The sequence below is a fragment of the Vulpes lagopus genome, chromosome 2, assembly GCF_018345385.1.
Source record: "Vulpes lagopus strain Blue_001 chromosome 2, ASM1834538v1, whole genome shotgun sequence".
NCBI lineage: Eukaryota > Metazoa > Chordata > Mammalia > Carnivora > Canidae > Vulpes > Vulpes lagopus.
Window position 1 is genome coordinate 30,635,284 of NC_054825.1, and position 15,819 is coordinate 30,651,102.

General features: G+C 52.0%; 1 protein-coding gene across 2 annotated transcripts in view; it reads left to right on the forward strand.

Moving 5' to 3' along the window:
* The window catches only part of RRP12 (ribosomal RNA processing 12 homolog), a 30,664-nt gene that overhangs the window by 10,897 nt on the left and 3,948 nt on the right, over positions 1-15,819 (forward strand). Inside the window, exons 11-30 of one of the 2 annotated variants that reach the window (XM_041746666.1) lie at positions 1,064-1,175; positions 1,399-1,496; positions 2,689-2,803; positions 3,820-3,962; positions 4,178-4,299; positions 5,243-5,307; positions 5,396-5,558; positions 5,988-6,142; positions 6,384-6,451; positions 7,005-7,098; positions 7,677-7,835; positions 7,961-8,041; positions 8,268-8,373; positions 8,604-8,711; positions 9,151-9,347; positions 10,749-10,840; positions 11,033-11,197; positions 11,319-11,494; positions 11,718-11,852; positions 14,228-14,277. In XM_041746666.1, the coding sequence (XP_041602600.1) occupies positions 1,064-1,175; positions 1,399-1,496; positions 2,689-2,803; positions 3,820-3,962; positions 4,178-4,299; positions 5,243-5,307; positions 5,396-5,558; positions 5,988-6,142; positions 6,384-6,451; positions 7,005-7,098; positions 7,677-7,835; positions 7,961-8,041; positions 8,268-8,373; positions 8,604-8,711; positions 9,151-9,347; positions 10,749-10,840; positions 11,033-11,197; positions 11,319-11,494; positions 11,718-11,852; positions 14,228-14,277 (2,404 nt within the window). The remainder of the gene's footprint in view (positions 1-1,063; positions 1,176-1,398; positions 1,497-2,688; positions 2,804-3,819; positions 3,963-4,177; positions 4,300-5,242; positions 5,308-5,395; positions 5,559-5,987; positions 6,143-6,383; positions 6,452-7,004; positions 7,099-7,676; positions 7,836-7,960; positions 8,042-8,267; positions 8,374-8,603; positions 8,712-9,150; positions 9,348-10,748; positions 10,841-11,032; positions 11,198-11,318; positions 11,495-11,717; positions 11,853-14,227; positions 14,278-15,819) is intronic. The other variant, XM_041746667.1, reaches the window with a different exon arrangement.

Consider the following 15,819-nt stretch of genomic DNA (forward strand, 5'->3'; position numbering starts at 1 on the left):
TCCGAGGATCAAATCCTGCATCGGGCTCCCTGCATGGAGCCTGCTTCTCCCTCTGCCTATGTCTCTGGCTCTCTCGCTCATGAATAAATAGGTAAAATCTTTAAAAAAAAAAAAAAAAAAAAAAAAAGATTTTACTTATTTGTCAGGGGAAGGGCAGAGGGAGAGGGAGAAGCAGACTCCCCATGGAGCAGGGAACCTGATGCAGGGCTCAGTCTCAGGACCCTGAAATCGTGACCTGAGCCCACGTCAGGTACTCAGCTGACTGAGCCACTCAAGTTCCCCCTCTGCTTCTCGGGACTAATCCTACCAGCAGGCCTCCCACATTTGTGCCATGATATACATCCCAGGCTGTTTGTTGTAATGCTATATAGGTAATAGCAAAAAAACTTAGAGACCAACAAAAATGTAAATGTGCTTGGGGAGAGGACTGGTCAATGTACAGTGAGTTACTAAAGTAGAAAGGTGCATGCTGACACAGAAAGACCTCCAAGATGTATTTAGAAGGGCATGGATGGTGTGATTCTCTGTGTGCTCTGGAGCAGGACTACCAGGGTATGAATGACCCCTCCCTCCTCCTTATGGCGTGCTTGCTCGACTTTTCTGTGCCATGGGTTCCTTACTTCTACAATGGGAATGGTAGTAGGAGTTAATCTTGGTTTTTACAAGGTGTAAATGAACAAACGCCTGTTATGTCAGTGCTTGGTGTATGAGAAGTGTTACATAGATGTTAGCATACGTTACTGTTTTCTCTGTTTGTATATATATGACAACTTTGGGAAGAGTATTTGAGACATTTAACCTTGATTTTCCTCTGGGAAGTGCATCTGAAGGTCAATCTGGGAGAACGGTGTGACAAAGAGAGCATACTCTTTATTTTGTACTCTGAAGACCTATTTGGGTTTTTTACCACGTGTGGCTATTCCTTGAATTATAGCATTTTTTTAAATTGCCCACTAGGAGGACCCTGTAGAACCCTGCAGATCAATGACTGTCATTGGACCTGGGGCTGTGTGGGTCCCTGTGGCCCAGAGCCAGGCCCCACAGAAGCCTTTTGTCTCAACAGATTGCAGCGGGACCTGGGGCTAGGCCACCTTCCTCGCTTTTTTGGAACTGCGACCACCTGCCTCCTCTCCTCACACTCGCAGGTGGTGACAGCTGCCACTCAGAGCCTTCAGGTACTGCAGCCCCAGCCCCAGCTTTAGGGGGGGAAGCAGAGAGTGTAGAGTTGTACTGGCTACTTTGTCTCCTGAAGTTCACCCTAGACCTCCAGCTGCATCCTGGGGAGATCTCAGAGTGGAATAGGCTTCCTAGAGGTGTGCAAAAGCAGTCACCTAGGAGGGCTGGGTGGTGCTGGGAGGCTGCTGTAGGCCCAGACATCTGTGGCTTCTTCTCTTGCAGGAGATCTTGAAGGAATGTGTTGCTCCCCACATGGCCAGCATTGGCTCTGTGACCTCATCAGCCTCTGGCCCTGCCCAGTATATCGCCAAGATGTTCAGGTGAGAACATAGCATCCATGTTAGGAGGGAATATGGTGTGCCTTCTAGAAAGTTCCTTGTAATGAAAAGTGTTCTACTTGTCACTTACCATGGGCATGTGCTCAGCACCAGAGCAGCTGCTATTGATTTGAGCACTGGCCACGTTGCAGGTGCCATAGTGTGGTGCTCATGAGTACGGACTCTGGGCCAGTCACCTGGGCAAGTTCCTCCGCGTCCTCCATGCCTAGATACGTCAGGGTCCTCATCTGTCCAAGGTTACTGATGGAGGTGAGAATTAAATGAGGGAGTGTACGTGAAGTTCTCAGAATTGTATCTGGCACGTATTTAAGTACTAAAGTGAATAAAAACCACTGGTAGTCCTTGTGGTTCAAGGAGATAGGTACTGACTGACCCCCAGTTTTTAGCTGGGCGAGCTGAGGTCACCCATCTAGGGAGTGGCAGCCTGATGGCAGAGCCCACTCTTATTCACGTGCCGTGCTGCCATCTATGTCCGTAAGAGGAGCCATTCACAGACGTGGCTGTCCCTGGAGGCAGTGAGGAGCCATGGAGCAATGTAGACACTGGCGTGGGCCCGGGAAAAAAACTAGGAACCTTGGTGTCTCTCCTGGGTGTGTGCTCAGCTCTGAGGTGTGGTGCTTTGGGTGCTGTGCCTGTTGCCCTTGGATACATCTGTGATGAAGTTTCAGGAAAACTCAGAAATAGAGCCACCCTCGCCTCTAGATTACCCATTTCCACACATTAACCCCCCATCAACCATTCTTGCCTAAAATCTCCAGAAGGCTAAGTTGAGAGGTACAGCCACGTGGTGCCACTCTCCCCACTCTGCCCAGACCACCTACCCTGGCATCCCATCTTGGATCACACTGGGAAAACACAAGACCATGACTGAGCATGGGTTTTGGAGGCCTAGTATGGCCACTAGCAGAGTGACCATGGCAGGTTATTTCATCTCTTAGAGCCTCAGTTTCCCCATCTGAAGATGGAACAAAGGATGTACCTCACAGAGTTTTCTTTAAGCAGCAGGATTACATAAATGAAACTGAACACAGTGGCTATTTCATAAATGCTAGTTCTCCCCATTGGCCTTTCCTGGGGCTCCATCTTTACCAGCCAACTGTTGGTCTGTACCTCCTGGTGCCAGTCATGCCCGGGTGAGCATGAACCTGGCCCTGACTGCCTGTTCCCTTGGCAGGGCGGTGGAGGAAGGCCTGACGTACAAGTTCCACGCAGCGTGGGGCTCTGTGTTGCAGCTGCTGGGTATCTTCTTCCAGGCATGTGGGAAGCAGGCCCATCCTGTGATGAAGAAGGTGAGCTAGGGAACTGCTGGGGCCAGGGCAGGAGGTGGTGATTGGGCTGTTGGACTGTGGGCTCCCAGAGAGGTCACGTGTCTTGTTACCTCTGCACTTTACTCCACATTATACCCCCAGTAGCACCCACAGCAGGTGTCCAGTACTGTGTCTCCAGGATGGTGTCTGAGCCAACATGGGAGAAACAAAAAGAGGGGTGGGACCTCCCCTGGCCCCTCTGCCAGTACCTGCTCACTAGTCTTGGCTGCAACGGATGGCTTTGAATGGGGAACCAGGGGGACCGTCTCATCATCACCTGCCATCTTTTTCTTTTTATTTCTATAAATTCTCCACCATAATAAGGGATTATAATGCTTTAAGCAGTCTTACGTTCCAGAGAGGTTACTGCAACCCAGAGTAAATCATCTAAGAATCAGAGATCCCCTTGGGATCCTCCCTGGCTGGGGAGGCAGGCCCCAGTCCTCACAGCAGCAGCTCCTAGCCTCATGGAGCTTTCACGGACTCCTACCACTGCTGGTTGGAAGAAAGGAACTGCCCTGGGACAACAGGGGCTTCCCCAAGAAGCCTGGCCTCTAATAGGTTAGATTGACAAACTTGGCTTTCTACAAGTGAGGCCCTGGGAGTCCTGGGGGTAGTGGGCCAGAGGCCACAGCTCTATCTTGAGGGGCAACCACTCCTCAGTGTTTGCTAAATTGCTAATTGTCACACATGAGTCTGTCATTTGCCTTTGCCAGAGTTTCTCATTTCTCAAGATAAACTGGAAATCTGTATTTGTATATGAAATCTTGTTTTTACATGTTACTAACATACAGAATTTTTAAAATTGTTGGGTGGTGGGGGAGAGGTCAGACTTCTCACTAGGTTAAGTTTAGGTATTGTTTTGTGACCTCTGACCTAGATCATAACCTGGGCCGATGCTCCTGACCTCATCCTCTTAGAGACTTTGGCCCAGAATCAGGGATGGGTGCTAGCTCTGTCAGCACACCTTGGTGTAATCTCTTGTCTTTTTGCTCCAGTGCCTCCAGTCTCTGTGTGACCTGCGCCTCTCCCCCCATTTCCCTCACACGGCAGCTCTGGACCAGGCGGTGGGGGCTGCGGTGGCCAGCATGGGTCCTGAGGTGGTTTTGGAGGCTGTGCCTTTGGAAATCGATGGCTCTGAGTAAGTGTGACCCGGGCTGGCTTCTTTACAAGCCCCAGGGGAGTCAGCCAGCTTGTTCTTCTCAGCAAGGTGTTCACTCTTTGGGGTGAAGTCTCTGTGTCACATGGGAATCAGCGGGAGAGGCCACAGCAAGGCTTGAGCTGTTCCTCGGCTTAGCAGGTGATGTGCTGCTGGGTGTGCTACCGTCTCACTGGGCTTTCCCTCCCTCCTCCCAGGGAGAATCTGGATTTCCCACGGAGCTGGCTGCTGCCTGTCATCCGGGACCATGTCCGGGAAACGCGACTTGGTTTCTTCACCACTTATTTCTTACCCCTGGCTACCACCCTGAAGAGCAAAGGTATGGGCCTCACCTTAGACCTGGAGCTTTGGCTGGAAGGGATCAGGAAGGGCTCATTGTCCAACACCTCCAGCCCTAGGACATTGGCTAGTGTCCCTCTGCCAAGCAGGTGGCCAGTTAGTGCTCAAGTGCCTTCCTCAGGGGGGCTGTCCCTCCCTTTGCTTAGAGACACAGCCAAGCATATCCCCTTTATAGGACCCTGCCCTGTGGCAGGCAAACAATGGCCTCTTCTCCTACTGGGGTGGTAGTTAGACAAATACACACCAATTTATAAGTATGCAGAGCTGTGCCTAATAAAAACCTGATAAAATGTATGTGTTTCTCAGTAGAGTTCTGGTAAACTTAGTTATGATAAAGCCCCATTGGGGGCCGTGGTGTGGTCTCTGAAGAAAGGGAAACCTGTGGGAATGGGCATGTTTAGTAGATGGTGAATTGAACAGATTGGATTCAGATCTCAGCTGAGCCACACCACATTTGGGTGACTTCGAGCAAGTTGATTCAACTTCTCTGGATCTGCTCCTCATCAGTAAAATCAGAACAATAATTGCCATGCAAGCATTAAATGCAGTGGTCACGCAGCATGCATATCATGTAGCCTACCACTTAGAAACCTTATTGTCAAATAATTCAGGTTTCAGAATGATATATGTATAGTACAGTTCTGTTTGTGCTTTTTAAAGTGTGTATGTAAAGAAATGTAAAGAAGTTAGAAGAGATGGTGGGTATCCCTGGGGGAGGAAGATTATGAGGAGACATCTACTTCCCGTTCTATGTAGGTGTTTTACATTTTTTAGGATGAACAAGTATTATGTTTCCGTTTGTGGGGAGGGAAGAATCACCCAAAGTCCTGTCCGCATTATTGGGCTTTTGGTTTTGGGAAAAATGAGGCCTGCTGGCCCATAGGGTGCCCAGGGCCCCACTGTATCCTTGTGTCACACTGCAGCAATGGATCTGGCCCAGGCGGGCAGGACAGTGGAATCCAAGATCTATGATACGCTCCAGTGGCAGGTAAGGGATCAGTTGGGGTGATGTGGGTTGGGTGGTGCAGGGGCCTGAGTTGCTAGGCATCACTCTCCTTTCCCATCCCTCTCCCCAGATCTGGACCCTCCTGCCTGGATTCTGCACGAGGCCCACGGATGTAGCCACCTCCTTCAAAGGGCTGGCACGGACACTGGGCACGGCCATCAGTGAGCGTCCAGACCTGAGAGTCACTGTGTGCCAAGCCTTGCGCACCCTCATCACCAAGGGCTGTGAGGCAGGTATGTGTGGGCTCTGGGGTCAAGGGCTAGGAGGGGGATGGTTGCAGTGGCCCAGGTCTCCTGGCCTGCTGTACCTCACTGCCTGAGCCACAGCTAATCTTGTGCAAGGACCTGGGGCTTCTGCTGGGGACCCAAGGAGTCAGTAGGACACTAAAAGTTGCCCCGTTTCCTCTCTTTACTCCCACCGTGCTGACAGCTGCTGGGTGTTGTCTGGTCAGCATTAAGGACTTTATCGTGTGGCTGGCTCTTGGCTGACCCAGAGGACAGAGCCATGGAGGAGCATAGAGTGTCCCCAAGAAGCCCTAAATCCATGGGCTCCAGGGCCTGTCACGTGTCCTCCAAAAGGATGCCTCTGGGCCATAGCCCTAGCAACTGTTGAGGTAGGGTTGACTCCTGCCCCTTTTATGCCAACTTTGGTCTTCCTGTCAGAGGCTGACCGCGTGGAGGTGAGCCGTTTTGCCAAGAACTTTCTGCCAATCCTCTTCAACCTATATGGGCAGCCTGTTGCAGCCGAGGACACCCCAGCCCCTCGCCGGGCTGTGCTGGAAACTGTCAAAACTTACCTGACCATTACAGACCCTCAGGTGAGCTGGCGGGAGGAACACTCTTGGGTCAGTGACTATGGGTTGGGTGTGTTGGAAAGGCCCCACCGGCCAGGGCTCACTTGGGCTCTGCCACCTGGGGGACAGGGCAGCACATACCAGCACCGACTGGGTTGAGGCTTCTAAAGACAGTGGGGTGGGGCAGTGCAGTTCTGTGACCTGCTCCTGCTCCGTGTTTCTTTCTTCACCAACTGTCTTCTTTTCATCCTCTTGGTGCTGCCAGTTGGTGAACAGCTTTCTGGAAAAAGCCAGTGAGAAGGTGCTGGACTCTGCTAGCTCTGACTTTACCAGGTAAAATGCCCCACTTGAGTTGGGGCAGCCCAGGGAGCCAGAGGGTGTGTTGAGCAGAAGCCCTGTGGGTTCTCTCTGGAATTATAGGAAAGTCTTGAGATGTCGAATGTCCCAGCTCTACTCTGAAGGCTGACTGGCTCCTCCTTCCTGGGAGAGGCATTATAGCCTGCTAGGAAGGATGAGGGCCCTGGTGACACTGCCCCAATTCAAATCCCAGCTCCCCCAATTACAAGCTATGTGACTTTGGGCAAGTTATTTATCTACTCCATGTCCTCTGTGTCCTCATCTGTGAAAATGGGCATGATAATAGACCTGCAACAGGTTTGTTGTGAGGACCAAAGGCTTTAAAACACATAAAGTGCCTGGAACCCCACCTGGTACCTTATGGGAGCTAGATTCGGTATAAGCCCCCTGTGGTTGTTCACAGGCTCCTTCAGGGCCCCTTGTCCTCACTGCACTTCTGCCACCTCCGTACCCAGTAGATCTGAGGTACTGATGGTCTGTGCCCCCTCCAGGCCCCCTAAGCCTGTCCTTGCTCTCTTGCCCTGAGCAGACTGTCTGTTTTGGACCTGGTTGTGGCCTTGGCTCCTCACGGAGATGAAGCTGCCATTAGCAAGCTGTACTCCACCATCCGGCCCTACCTAGAGGTGAGCCATGTGGGCTGGAGTCCCGTGTGACCAAACCTGGGGGTAGGGGGCTCCTTGGAAAGGTGGAATCTGTCTTCTCTGGACCATTGAGGAGGACACAGAAGTCCAGGGAAGGGCAACCTAACCTCAGGAGAGTTGTCCTGAGGGAGTCACAGAGCTCCTTTGCAATGCTGAGGAGTTAGGGAAAGAAGCGGGGGGGAGAGGAGAGTGCTCTACCTAGAAAGGTGAGTGGGCACATGGGCCTTGATGTGTGCCGGGGGCCCAGGTTCACGCTGCTGGATGAATGTTCTTTGAGGCCTGTGAGTGCAGTGTGGAGTGGAGGCTGTGGTGGCTTCCCTCCCTGCAGCACCCCCTGCCTGGCATCGAGTTAGCCTTTCACTGTCCATGCTCCTCTGGCCCTCTCAGGCCTCTTGAACTCCAGAGGCAGGCTCTAGTCCTGACCCCTCCCATGTTGTCACAGTTAACGGTGGCTGTTCTGTGACTGCTCTCGGACAGTGGCGTGTGTGAGGGGGCAAGGGTGGATGGAGGACCCTGGGGCCCTCTTCCTCACCATCCCTAAGCACCATGCACCCTCCCAGAGCAAGGCCCATGGAGTACAGAAGAAGGCCTACCGAGTGCTTGAGGAGGTGTGTGCCAGCCCCCAGGGCCCTGGGGCCCGCTTCGTGCAGAGCCACCTGGATGAACTGAAGAAGACCCTGCTAGACTCATTGCGGAGCACCTCCTCACCTGCCAAGAGGGTGAGGCCTCCAAGGCAGCCATGCTCTGCCCATAGGAGGATGGGCAACACAAGGAGAGGACTGCCATAGAGACAGGGAACTTCAGGGGCACAGGTCCTAACTGCCGTTCCCCCACTGCCCTGCAGCCCCGTTTGAAGTGCCTTATACATATTGTGAAGAAGCTCTCAGCTGAGCATGAGGAGTTCATCACTGCCCTCGTCCCAGAGGTGAGGGGTGTTGGGGGGGGTGGGGTATATGTGTGTTTTAAGGGGTTCCCTTGGAGTGTGGCTTCTGAGGACCTGGCAGGATCAAGGGAGAGCAGTTTGGGGGTTAGGGGCTCCTCAATTCTCTGCCTGGGAGCGCAGGTGCTCCTCCCTACCCTCTTTTGCCTCAGGCCACCAACCATTCCCATGGTGGCCAGCTCGAGCACAGTTCAAGGGGTTGTCTGGGCAGGTGATCCTGTGTACCAAGGAGGTGTCGGTGGGTGCTCGGAAGAACGCGTTTGCCCTGCTGGTGGAGATGGGCCATGCTTTCCTTCGGTTTGGCCCAAACCAAGAAGGTGAGGTGTGGGTGACATGGGGCTGGGGTAGATGGTCTGTTCACAGGCCTTGGGGAGACACCCCTCCAAACCACTGGCCAAAGCAAAAAGGTGAGGAGAGCTGCCTGACTCTGGAGTTGGGCAGGCTACTCCTCTCTGGCCAGAATCCCCTTCCCTGGGGGGCCCCCAGGTGCAGCATGCAGAGTGGTTGTGCCCTAGTGTGTGTGACTGTCCTTGTCTCACCCTCCCAGAGGCCCTGCAACGCTATCTCATCCTGATCTACCCTGGCCTTGTGGGTGCTGTGACTATGGTCAGCTGCAGCATCCTGGCCTTGACCCACCTCCTGTTTGAGTTTAAAGGTAAATGCTTCTTCCTTGAAACCTAGGGAACTGCAACCCTCAGGGCAGGCAAATGGCCAGAAGGTCAGAACAAGGTCACTACCAGAAGAAGGTAGCTACCACCTTCCTTGAGGGAGGAGAAAGAGCTGAAACCAAGTCTGACTGCCTCCCGTCCCCTCTGCTGCCCTGTCATCTTTCCTGCCCACCTGCAGCTGCCCTGCGTGCCACTGTCAGAATGGATTAGAGGAGGTCAGGTCCCACGCCCGGGTGGTTAGTCCTGGTTCTGCATCTTACCAACCATGGGAGACCTTGAGCAAGTGTATGAATGTCTTAGAACCTCAGTTTCTTTTAAAACAGTACTTCCTCATAGGTTGGCTGTATTATTTGGGGGAATGACTAGGACTGTGCTGAGCACATAGAAGTCCCCCAAATATTAGTTCCAACTCATGTGACCTGGCAGGGATCTTGGATCTGACAGTGGCCTTCTGGTCACCCCCAGGTCTCATGGGGACCAGCACGGTAGAGCAGCTGCTGGAGAATGTGTGCTTGCTCTTGGCTTCCCGTACCCGCGATGTGGTCAAATCAGCACTGGGCTTCATCAAGGTGGCAGTAATTGTCATGGATGTGGTACACCTGGCCAAGCATGTGCAACTGGTGGTAAGTGCCCCCCTACCCCTCAGGGGGCGGCCACATGGCCTCTGGTCTGCCAGCATGGACCTAGTGAACCTTGAGGCCAGCAAGTTCCAAACATTTGTTTATCTGAACACTAGCCTGTGTAACAGGTCATATAGGAGCCTTGGAAAGGACTCCTGCCTCCCCGGTGGGAGTGAGGAATGTACACGGTGCCAGGCTGCCTCCTGTGACCTGCCCCTTTCCACTCCACAGAAGCAAGGGCTCTGTAGGGCAAAGGCCAGTAGGCAGGGCCACCCTTTGTTTTACAGATGGAGAATCTGAGGCCCGAGATGTCTCCAGGTCACACTGCTAGTGAGAGCAGCCCTAGGACCAGAACCCAAAGCTCAGAACTGACCCTCAGGGCTCTCCCCGAGCTGGGCCCCTCATCTTGCTCTCTTTTTCCCCTCTTGCATTTTGACCTTCTGAGTTTGAGGAGGCTCCTCCAAACACCCCTGCTGGGTGCAGAAGGGCCTGAAGAGCCACCTGGTATTGGCTCCCTGGCCCCTCAGCTGAGCACAGGGTGTGCCGCTGGCTGAGTCTGTCCCACCACTACATCCACTGCCTCAGTGTTTCCCTTCCAGCTGGGTTAGGTCACATCAGACCTCCAGGTCCCCCTTGCCTCTCTTCGTATCTGGCCTTGTGTCAAGGCAGGAAAGGGCAGGTGGGGGACAAGGTAGCCTGCCCCTGCCCTTCCAAGCCTGCCGCCTCACCGGGGACCAAAGATGAGGAGGCTAGAGCAGTGGTCTGTCATAGGGTTCTAAGAATTTATAAAAGCTTTTCAAAGGATTGATGGGACCCTATGTCCCTAGCCCTGTTTGAAGACACTACAGATAGGGAGATCTGCTACCCGTTCCTGGGTCCCAGCCAGGCCTGAAAAAGGTGTGAGAATAGTCAAGCCTGAGATTAACACAGGGTGGTGGGAGGGACATGTGGAACCCAGAGAAACCTGGTGGTGTTGGGGCCTAGTATGAGCCGTGGAATCAAAGTCCAGGGCTGAATGCTGCCCCTGGCCATGTAGCAGCCTCTGAATGCTTTGTACCTCAGTTTCCTCATCTGTAAACTGGGGGTCATGATCGATCTGCCTAATGGTGTTTTCCTAAGGAGTCAGTGACATAATACAGGTGAGATGCCACACAGTGTTGAGAAGACTCTCAAGCTGCAATCTCGGTAGGGTAGTTGTGGATTGTCATAAAAGAGGCTTTAGGGAAAAGGTGGAGTGTCACTCAGGTTGTGGAAGTACAGTTGGTCCAAGGGATGGGCCAGGAACAGGGTAGCTGTGACCCTCACCCCTTCACTGGGCCTGATGGTCCTGTGTGCCTGGTCTGCACAGTGAGAGGGCAGACAGGGTGGAGGGCGCCCCTGAACCCTCGATGCTCTGCCTGGCAGATGGAAGCCATCGGGAAGCTTTCTGACGACATGCGGCGGCACTTCCGCCTGAAGCTTCGGAACCTGTTCACCAAGTTCATCCGCAAGTTCGGGTCTGTGGGGTGGCTGGACTGAGTGGGGCTGGCAAGGGAGGAGTTGAGGCGCTTCCAGAGCCTGCAGAGAAGGGGCTGGGCTGGGGACTCTGAGTCTGTCCCCTGCGGCTGTAAGAGCCCCAGCTGAATCTTCTTCCTTCTGGGTAGCTCTCTGTGGCCAGTGTGCCTCACCAGCCCCTCGCTGCCCCTCAGGTTTGAGCTGGTAAAGGGGCTGCTGCCTGAGGAGTACCACAGAGTCCTGGTAAACATTCGGAAAGCCGAGGCCCGAGCCAAGAGGCACCGTGCCCTGAACCAGGCTGCCATGGAGGAAGAGGAGCAGGAAGAGGAGGAGGAACCTGCCCAGGGCAAAGGTGACAGGTAAGACCTGGGGTAGGGTCCTAGGGACCCAGTCTCCCTCAACCCGCAGCCTGCCCAGGTCATGCTCAGCTGCCCCTGGCTCTCCTGGGAACACCCTGATTTCTGACTTCTCTGTCCTTAGCATTGAGGAGATTTTGGCTGACTCAGAGGAAGAGGATGAGGAGGATGAGGAAGAAAGGAGCCAGGCCAAGGAGCACCGGAGGCTAGCTCGACAGAGGAGCCAGGCGTGGCTAAAGGAGGGTGGCGAGGATGAGCCTCTCAACTTCCTGGACCCTAAGGTGGCCCAGCGAGTCCTAGGTAAGCAAGAAGTGGCTGGAACGTGAGTCCAAGAACAGGCTTGTTTAGGGGTTAGGGGTGACTGCCACAGAGGCCAGCGGGCACCTCCCACCACCACATGCGCATATCATTGTGCTGCAGGCTCCCGTCCCAGGCACAGACCTGGGCTTGTTGGTTAGGATGAGGCTGTGGGTGGGTTAGAACGGACCTGCCACCTCCTCACTGCCCGACTCTGCCATGCCAGCCACACGGCCTGGGCCCAACCGGGGCAAGAAGAGGGACCACGGCTTCAAGGTGAGCGCCGATGGCCGCCTCATCATCCGGGAGGAGGAGGACGATGCTGCCGTGGCCAAGATGGAGGAAGAAGAAGGAGCTAAAGGTGGGGCCACCATCCATTCCAGGAACAGCTCTGGCTGGAGCAGGGCCACACTCATTCATTCATTCACTCATTGTTCGTTTGCTCATTCATTCAGTGACCACTTGTTGGGGGAGCACAGGTAAAAACATACAAGGAGCTTGGAGCTAAGGCAGCTTCCTCAAACTTTTTGAGTTTCTCAAACTTTTTTGACCACATTAAGAAATCTTTCCATTGCAATCCAGCCAGTTATACAATACATATAATTCAAACCAAACTTTCAAAACACTGTACTTCCTTTTAAGCATGTGTGACACACTTTGTTGCCTCTTTTTTTTTTTCCTGTTCTTCTCACTCTTCTCCTTTTTTTTTTTTTTTTTCGTTAATGTAAACTCAGCTGAGGCCCTGAAGTTCATTTACAGGTAGAAAGACCCAGACTAAGAGCCTGCCCCTTTCCTGACAGTATTGTCTCCTGCGGTCCAGGAGCCACTCCAGCATGAAGTCTCCAGGTCCTGTGGAGTGTTTCCTGCTCCCCTTCCCCTGTGTCATCCATTGGATCAGAAAGCCTCAATCTTCTAAAATTTATCCGCCTTCCTCTTTTTGGGGGGTTCCTCCTGCCATGATCCCTGGACTCTTGACTCACTGCAGCCTCCTGACCCGTGTTCTCATGGCACTCCCTGCACTCAGCTTACCTGCTGTGTGACGGGGGACAATCACTAACCTCTCTGTGCCTTAATTTCCTTACTCCAAAATGGGCATAATACCAATACCTACTTAAAAAAAACAAAAACAAAAACAAAAAAAAAACCTACTTCAGATGGTTGTAGATGAAGTGGGTAACCAGAACAGCCATGTCTTATGTTTGGTGTAAAGGTGACTACACTGTTTCCTGATCTGGTCATGCGGCTGTTCCCTCTCCTCTCTTTATACTTTCTAGTCTCCTTGAGCCCTCCTTGCCCATATGTCATTGGTGCTGAGAACATTCCTCCCTTCTCCTGCCTCTCTGCTCTTTAGGATCCAGCCCAAGTGCTTTTCTGTGGCCTTTCCATGGCCCTCAGCCTTCTGGCAAGTCTGGGGCACTTCGTCCCAGATTGTCTTGTGACATTATTTGCTTGTTTTTCTTAAAGATTTTATTTATTCATTCATGAGAGACAGAGACAGAGAGAGAGAGGCAGAGAGAGGAGCAGGCTCCATCCAGGGAGCACAATGTGGGACTCGATCCCTGGTCTCCAGGATCACGCCCTGGGCCGAAGGCAGGGGCTCAACTGCTGAGCTACCCGGGCGTCCCTTTATTTGCTTGTTGATTGACTTCCCTTGAGTTTATCTTCTCCCCTAGCTGGTCAGTTTCATACTTTCAAACTGATAGCTTTTTTAAAAAAATTTTCATTCACTCATTCATTCATGTATTATTCATACATAATATTATGTATTATTCATACATAATATAAAATTTAGCATGTTAACCGTTTTTGAGCGTGCTGTGGACTGGTATTCAGTACGTTCACATTGTCGTATAGCCAGTCTCCACAACTCTTCATCTACAAGACTGAAACTCTTTGTTAAACAACTCCTTATTGCTGCCCCCGCCCAGCCCCCGACAATCACCATCCCAGAATCTCTCTAATACTTTGAATTTGAGTACGAATCCAGGTGCCTCATGAATGAATGAATCCAGGAATGATTGTGATCAGCTTATGTCACTCCGTGGTGTGTGCAAGGGTCCTCCATGTGGCAGCACGTGGGCAGAATTCCCTTTGGCTTGTTTTAATTGAGATGTTTGTTTTCTGTTGTTGACTTGTGAGAGGCCTTCACACAGTCTGCGTATCAGCCCTTTATCACCTGTTTGGTTTGAAGGTAACATTCTCTCATTCATCCCATAGAGTGCCTTTTTAGTCAGTTGTGTCCCCTGACACACGGAAGTTCTAAAATTTTGCAATAGTCCATTTTATCTATTTTTACTTGGGTTGTCTGTGCATTTCCTTGGTTCATACTTCTTTGGCTCATTCCCTCACAGCATTCAGCACATACAGGGCAAAAACAGATTCTCAAGTGGGAGAACGAGGCTATTCCCAGCAAAGCAGAACGTATGTGGGGCTGGGGCATGCCTGACTCCCTAGAAAACCCAGGGCTTTCATAAGGTCTCAAAAAAAGCTATGTTTATCTCAGAAGTGGGATCACCACTTCCTTAGGGGGCTGTCTCCCTGGGGCCTAGGATGGGAAGGGGGTTAGTCAGTGTTCCGGGGTCTTGTCTCCCACAGAAGGGTACAGGTTTTCTGGAGCTGGAGTTGCCAGCTCTGTCATCCTGGTGAGCCAGGAGGAGGCAGGATGAAATTTGTGTGGGCTTTGGGAAAACAGGTGCTCCCTACATGCTCACGGATCTTTCTTCCTTTTGGTTCCAGGGGAAGATGAAGAGATGGCTGACTTGAATGAAGACATGGGTGTCAGGAGTGTGAGTACTTCATCTGATGGGGGGCTGTGGCTTCAGTTCAAAGCCTTGGGTGATAGCTTCTCATCCATCTTTCCCCAACCCCTGCCCACTCTGCTGCCACACATACCCACCTGCCCTCTTTCCTGAATGCATAGGAGAGCCTTGAAGTTGTGCGTAGCAGGCAGTCCCAGAGGGTGTGGTGTGCATGTCCAGGACACAGTGTAATGGGTGACTGCTCTGTGGGGCGTGGGAAGGGGCTCTGAAGCACCTGATGCTTCCATGTTAGCAGAGTTGTCCAGCTGAAAGAAGAAAGGCAAAGCCCTTTCTCTCTCCATCAAGGGCATGTGCTGTTGCAAAGGCTACAGCTGGCCTGTGTTCCGACAGGCAAGTTCCTGCAGGGGCAGGGCCAGCTGCCATTGAGGAGCACAAAAGGCCCCACAAGTCACCTCACCTAATCCTCAAAGGTGATGGGGACTCTATCAACCCCATTTCCAGAGGGGGCTTACAGAAAGTAAGTAGCCTGCCCAAGGACACATGTTATTAGATGCAGACCAGGGATTTGAACCCTGGCCTTCCAGGCTCTTGAGCCCAAGAATTTAACCCCTTTGGCATCTTCCAGGATGGAGTGCAGCTTCTCACCTGCCCCACTTGAACCAGTGAGGGTAATACGGGTCCAAGCCCTGACTGACCTTCCCAAGCCCAGCAAACAGCACTCCTTTTTTTTTTTTTTTTTTTTATTAATTTTTATTGGTGTTCAATTTACCAACATACAGAAAAACACCCAGTGCTCATCCCGTCAAGTGTCCACCTCAGTGCCCGTCACCCATTCCCCTCCAACACCCGCCCTCCTCCCCTTCCACCACCCCTAGTTCGTTTCCCCGAGTTAGGAGTCTTTATGTTCTGTCTCCCTTCCTGATATTTCCCAACATTTCTTTTCCCTCCCTTTATATTCCCTTTCACTATTATTTATATTCCCCAAATGAATGAGAACATACACTGTTTGTCCTTCTCCGATTGACTTATTTCACTCAGCATAATATCCTCCAGTTCCATCCACGTTGAAGCAAATGGTGGGTATTTGTCGTTTCTAATTGCTGAGTAATATTCCATTGTATACATAAACCACATCTTCTTTATCCATTCATCTTTCGATGGACACCGAGGCTCCTTCCACAGTTTGGCTATTGTGGCCATTGCTGATAGAAACATCGGGGTGCAGGTGTCCCGACGTTTCATTGCATCTGAATCTTTGGGGTAAATCCCCAACAGTGCAATTGCTGGGTCGTAGGGCAGGTCTATTTTTAACTCTTTGAGGAACCTCCACACAGTTTTCCAGAGTGGCTGCACCAGTTCACATTCCCACCAACAGTGTAAGAGGGTTCCCTTTTCTCCGCATCCTCACCAACATTTGTTGTTTCCTGCCTTGTTAATTTTCCCCATTCTCACTGGTGTGAGGTGGTATCTCATTGTGGTTTTGATTTGTATTTCCCTGATGGCAAGTGATGCAGAGCATTTTCTCATGTGCATGTTGGCCATGTCCATGTCTTCCTCTGTGAGATTTCT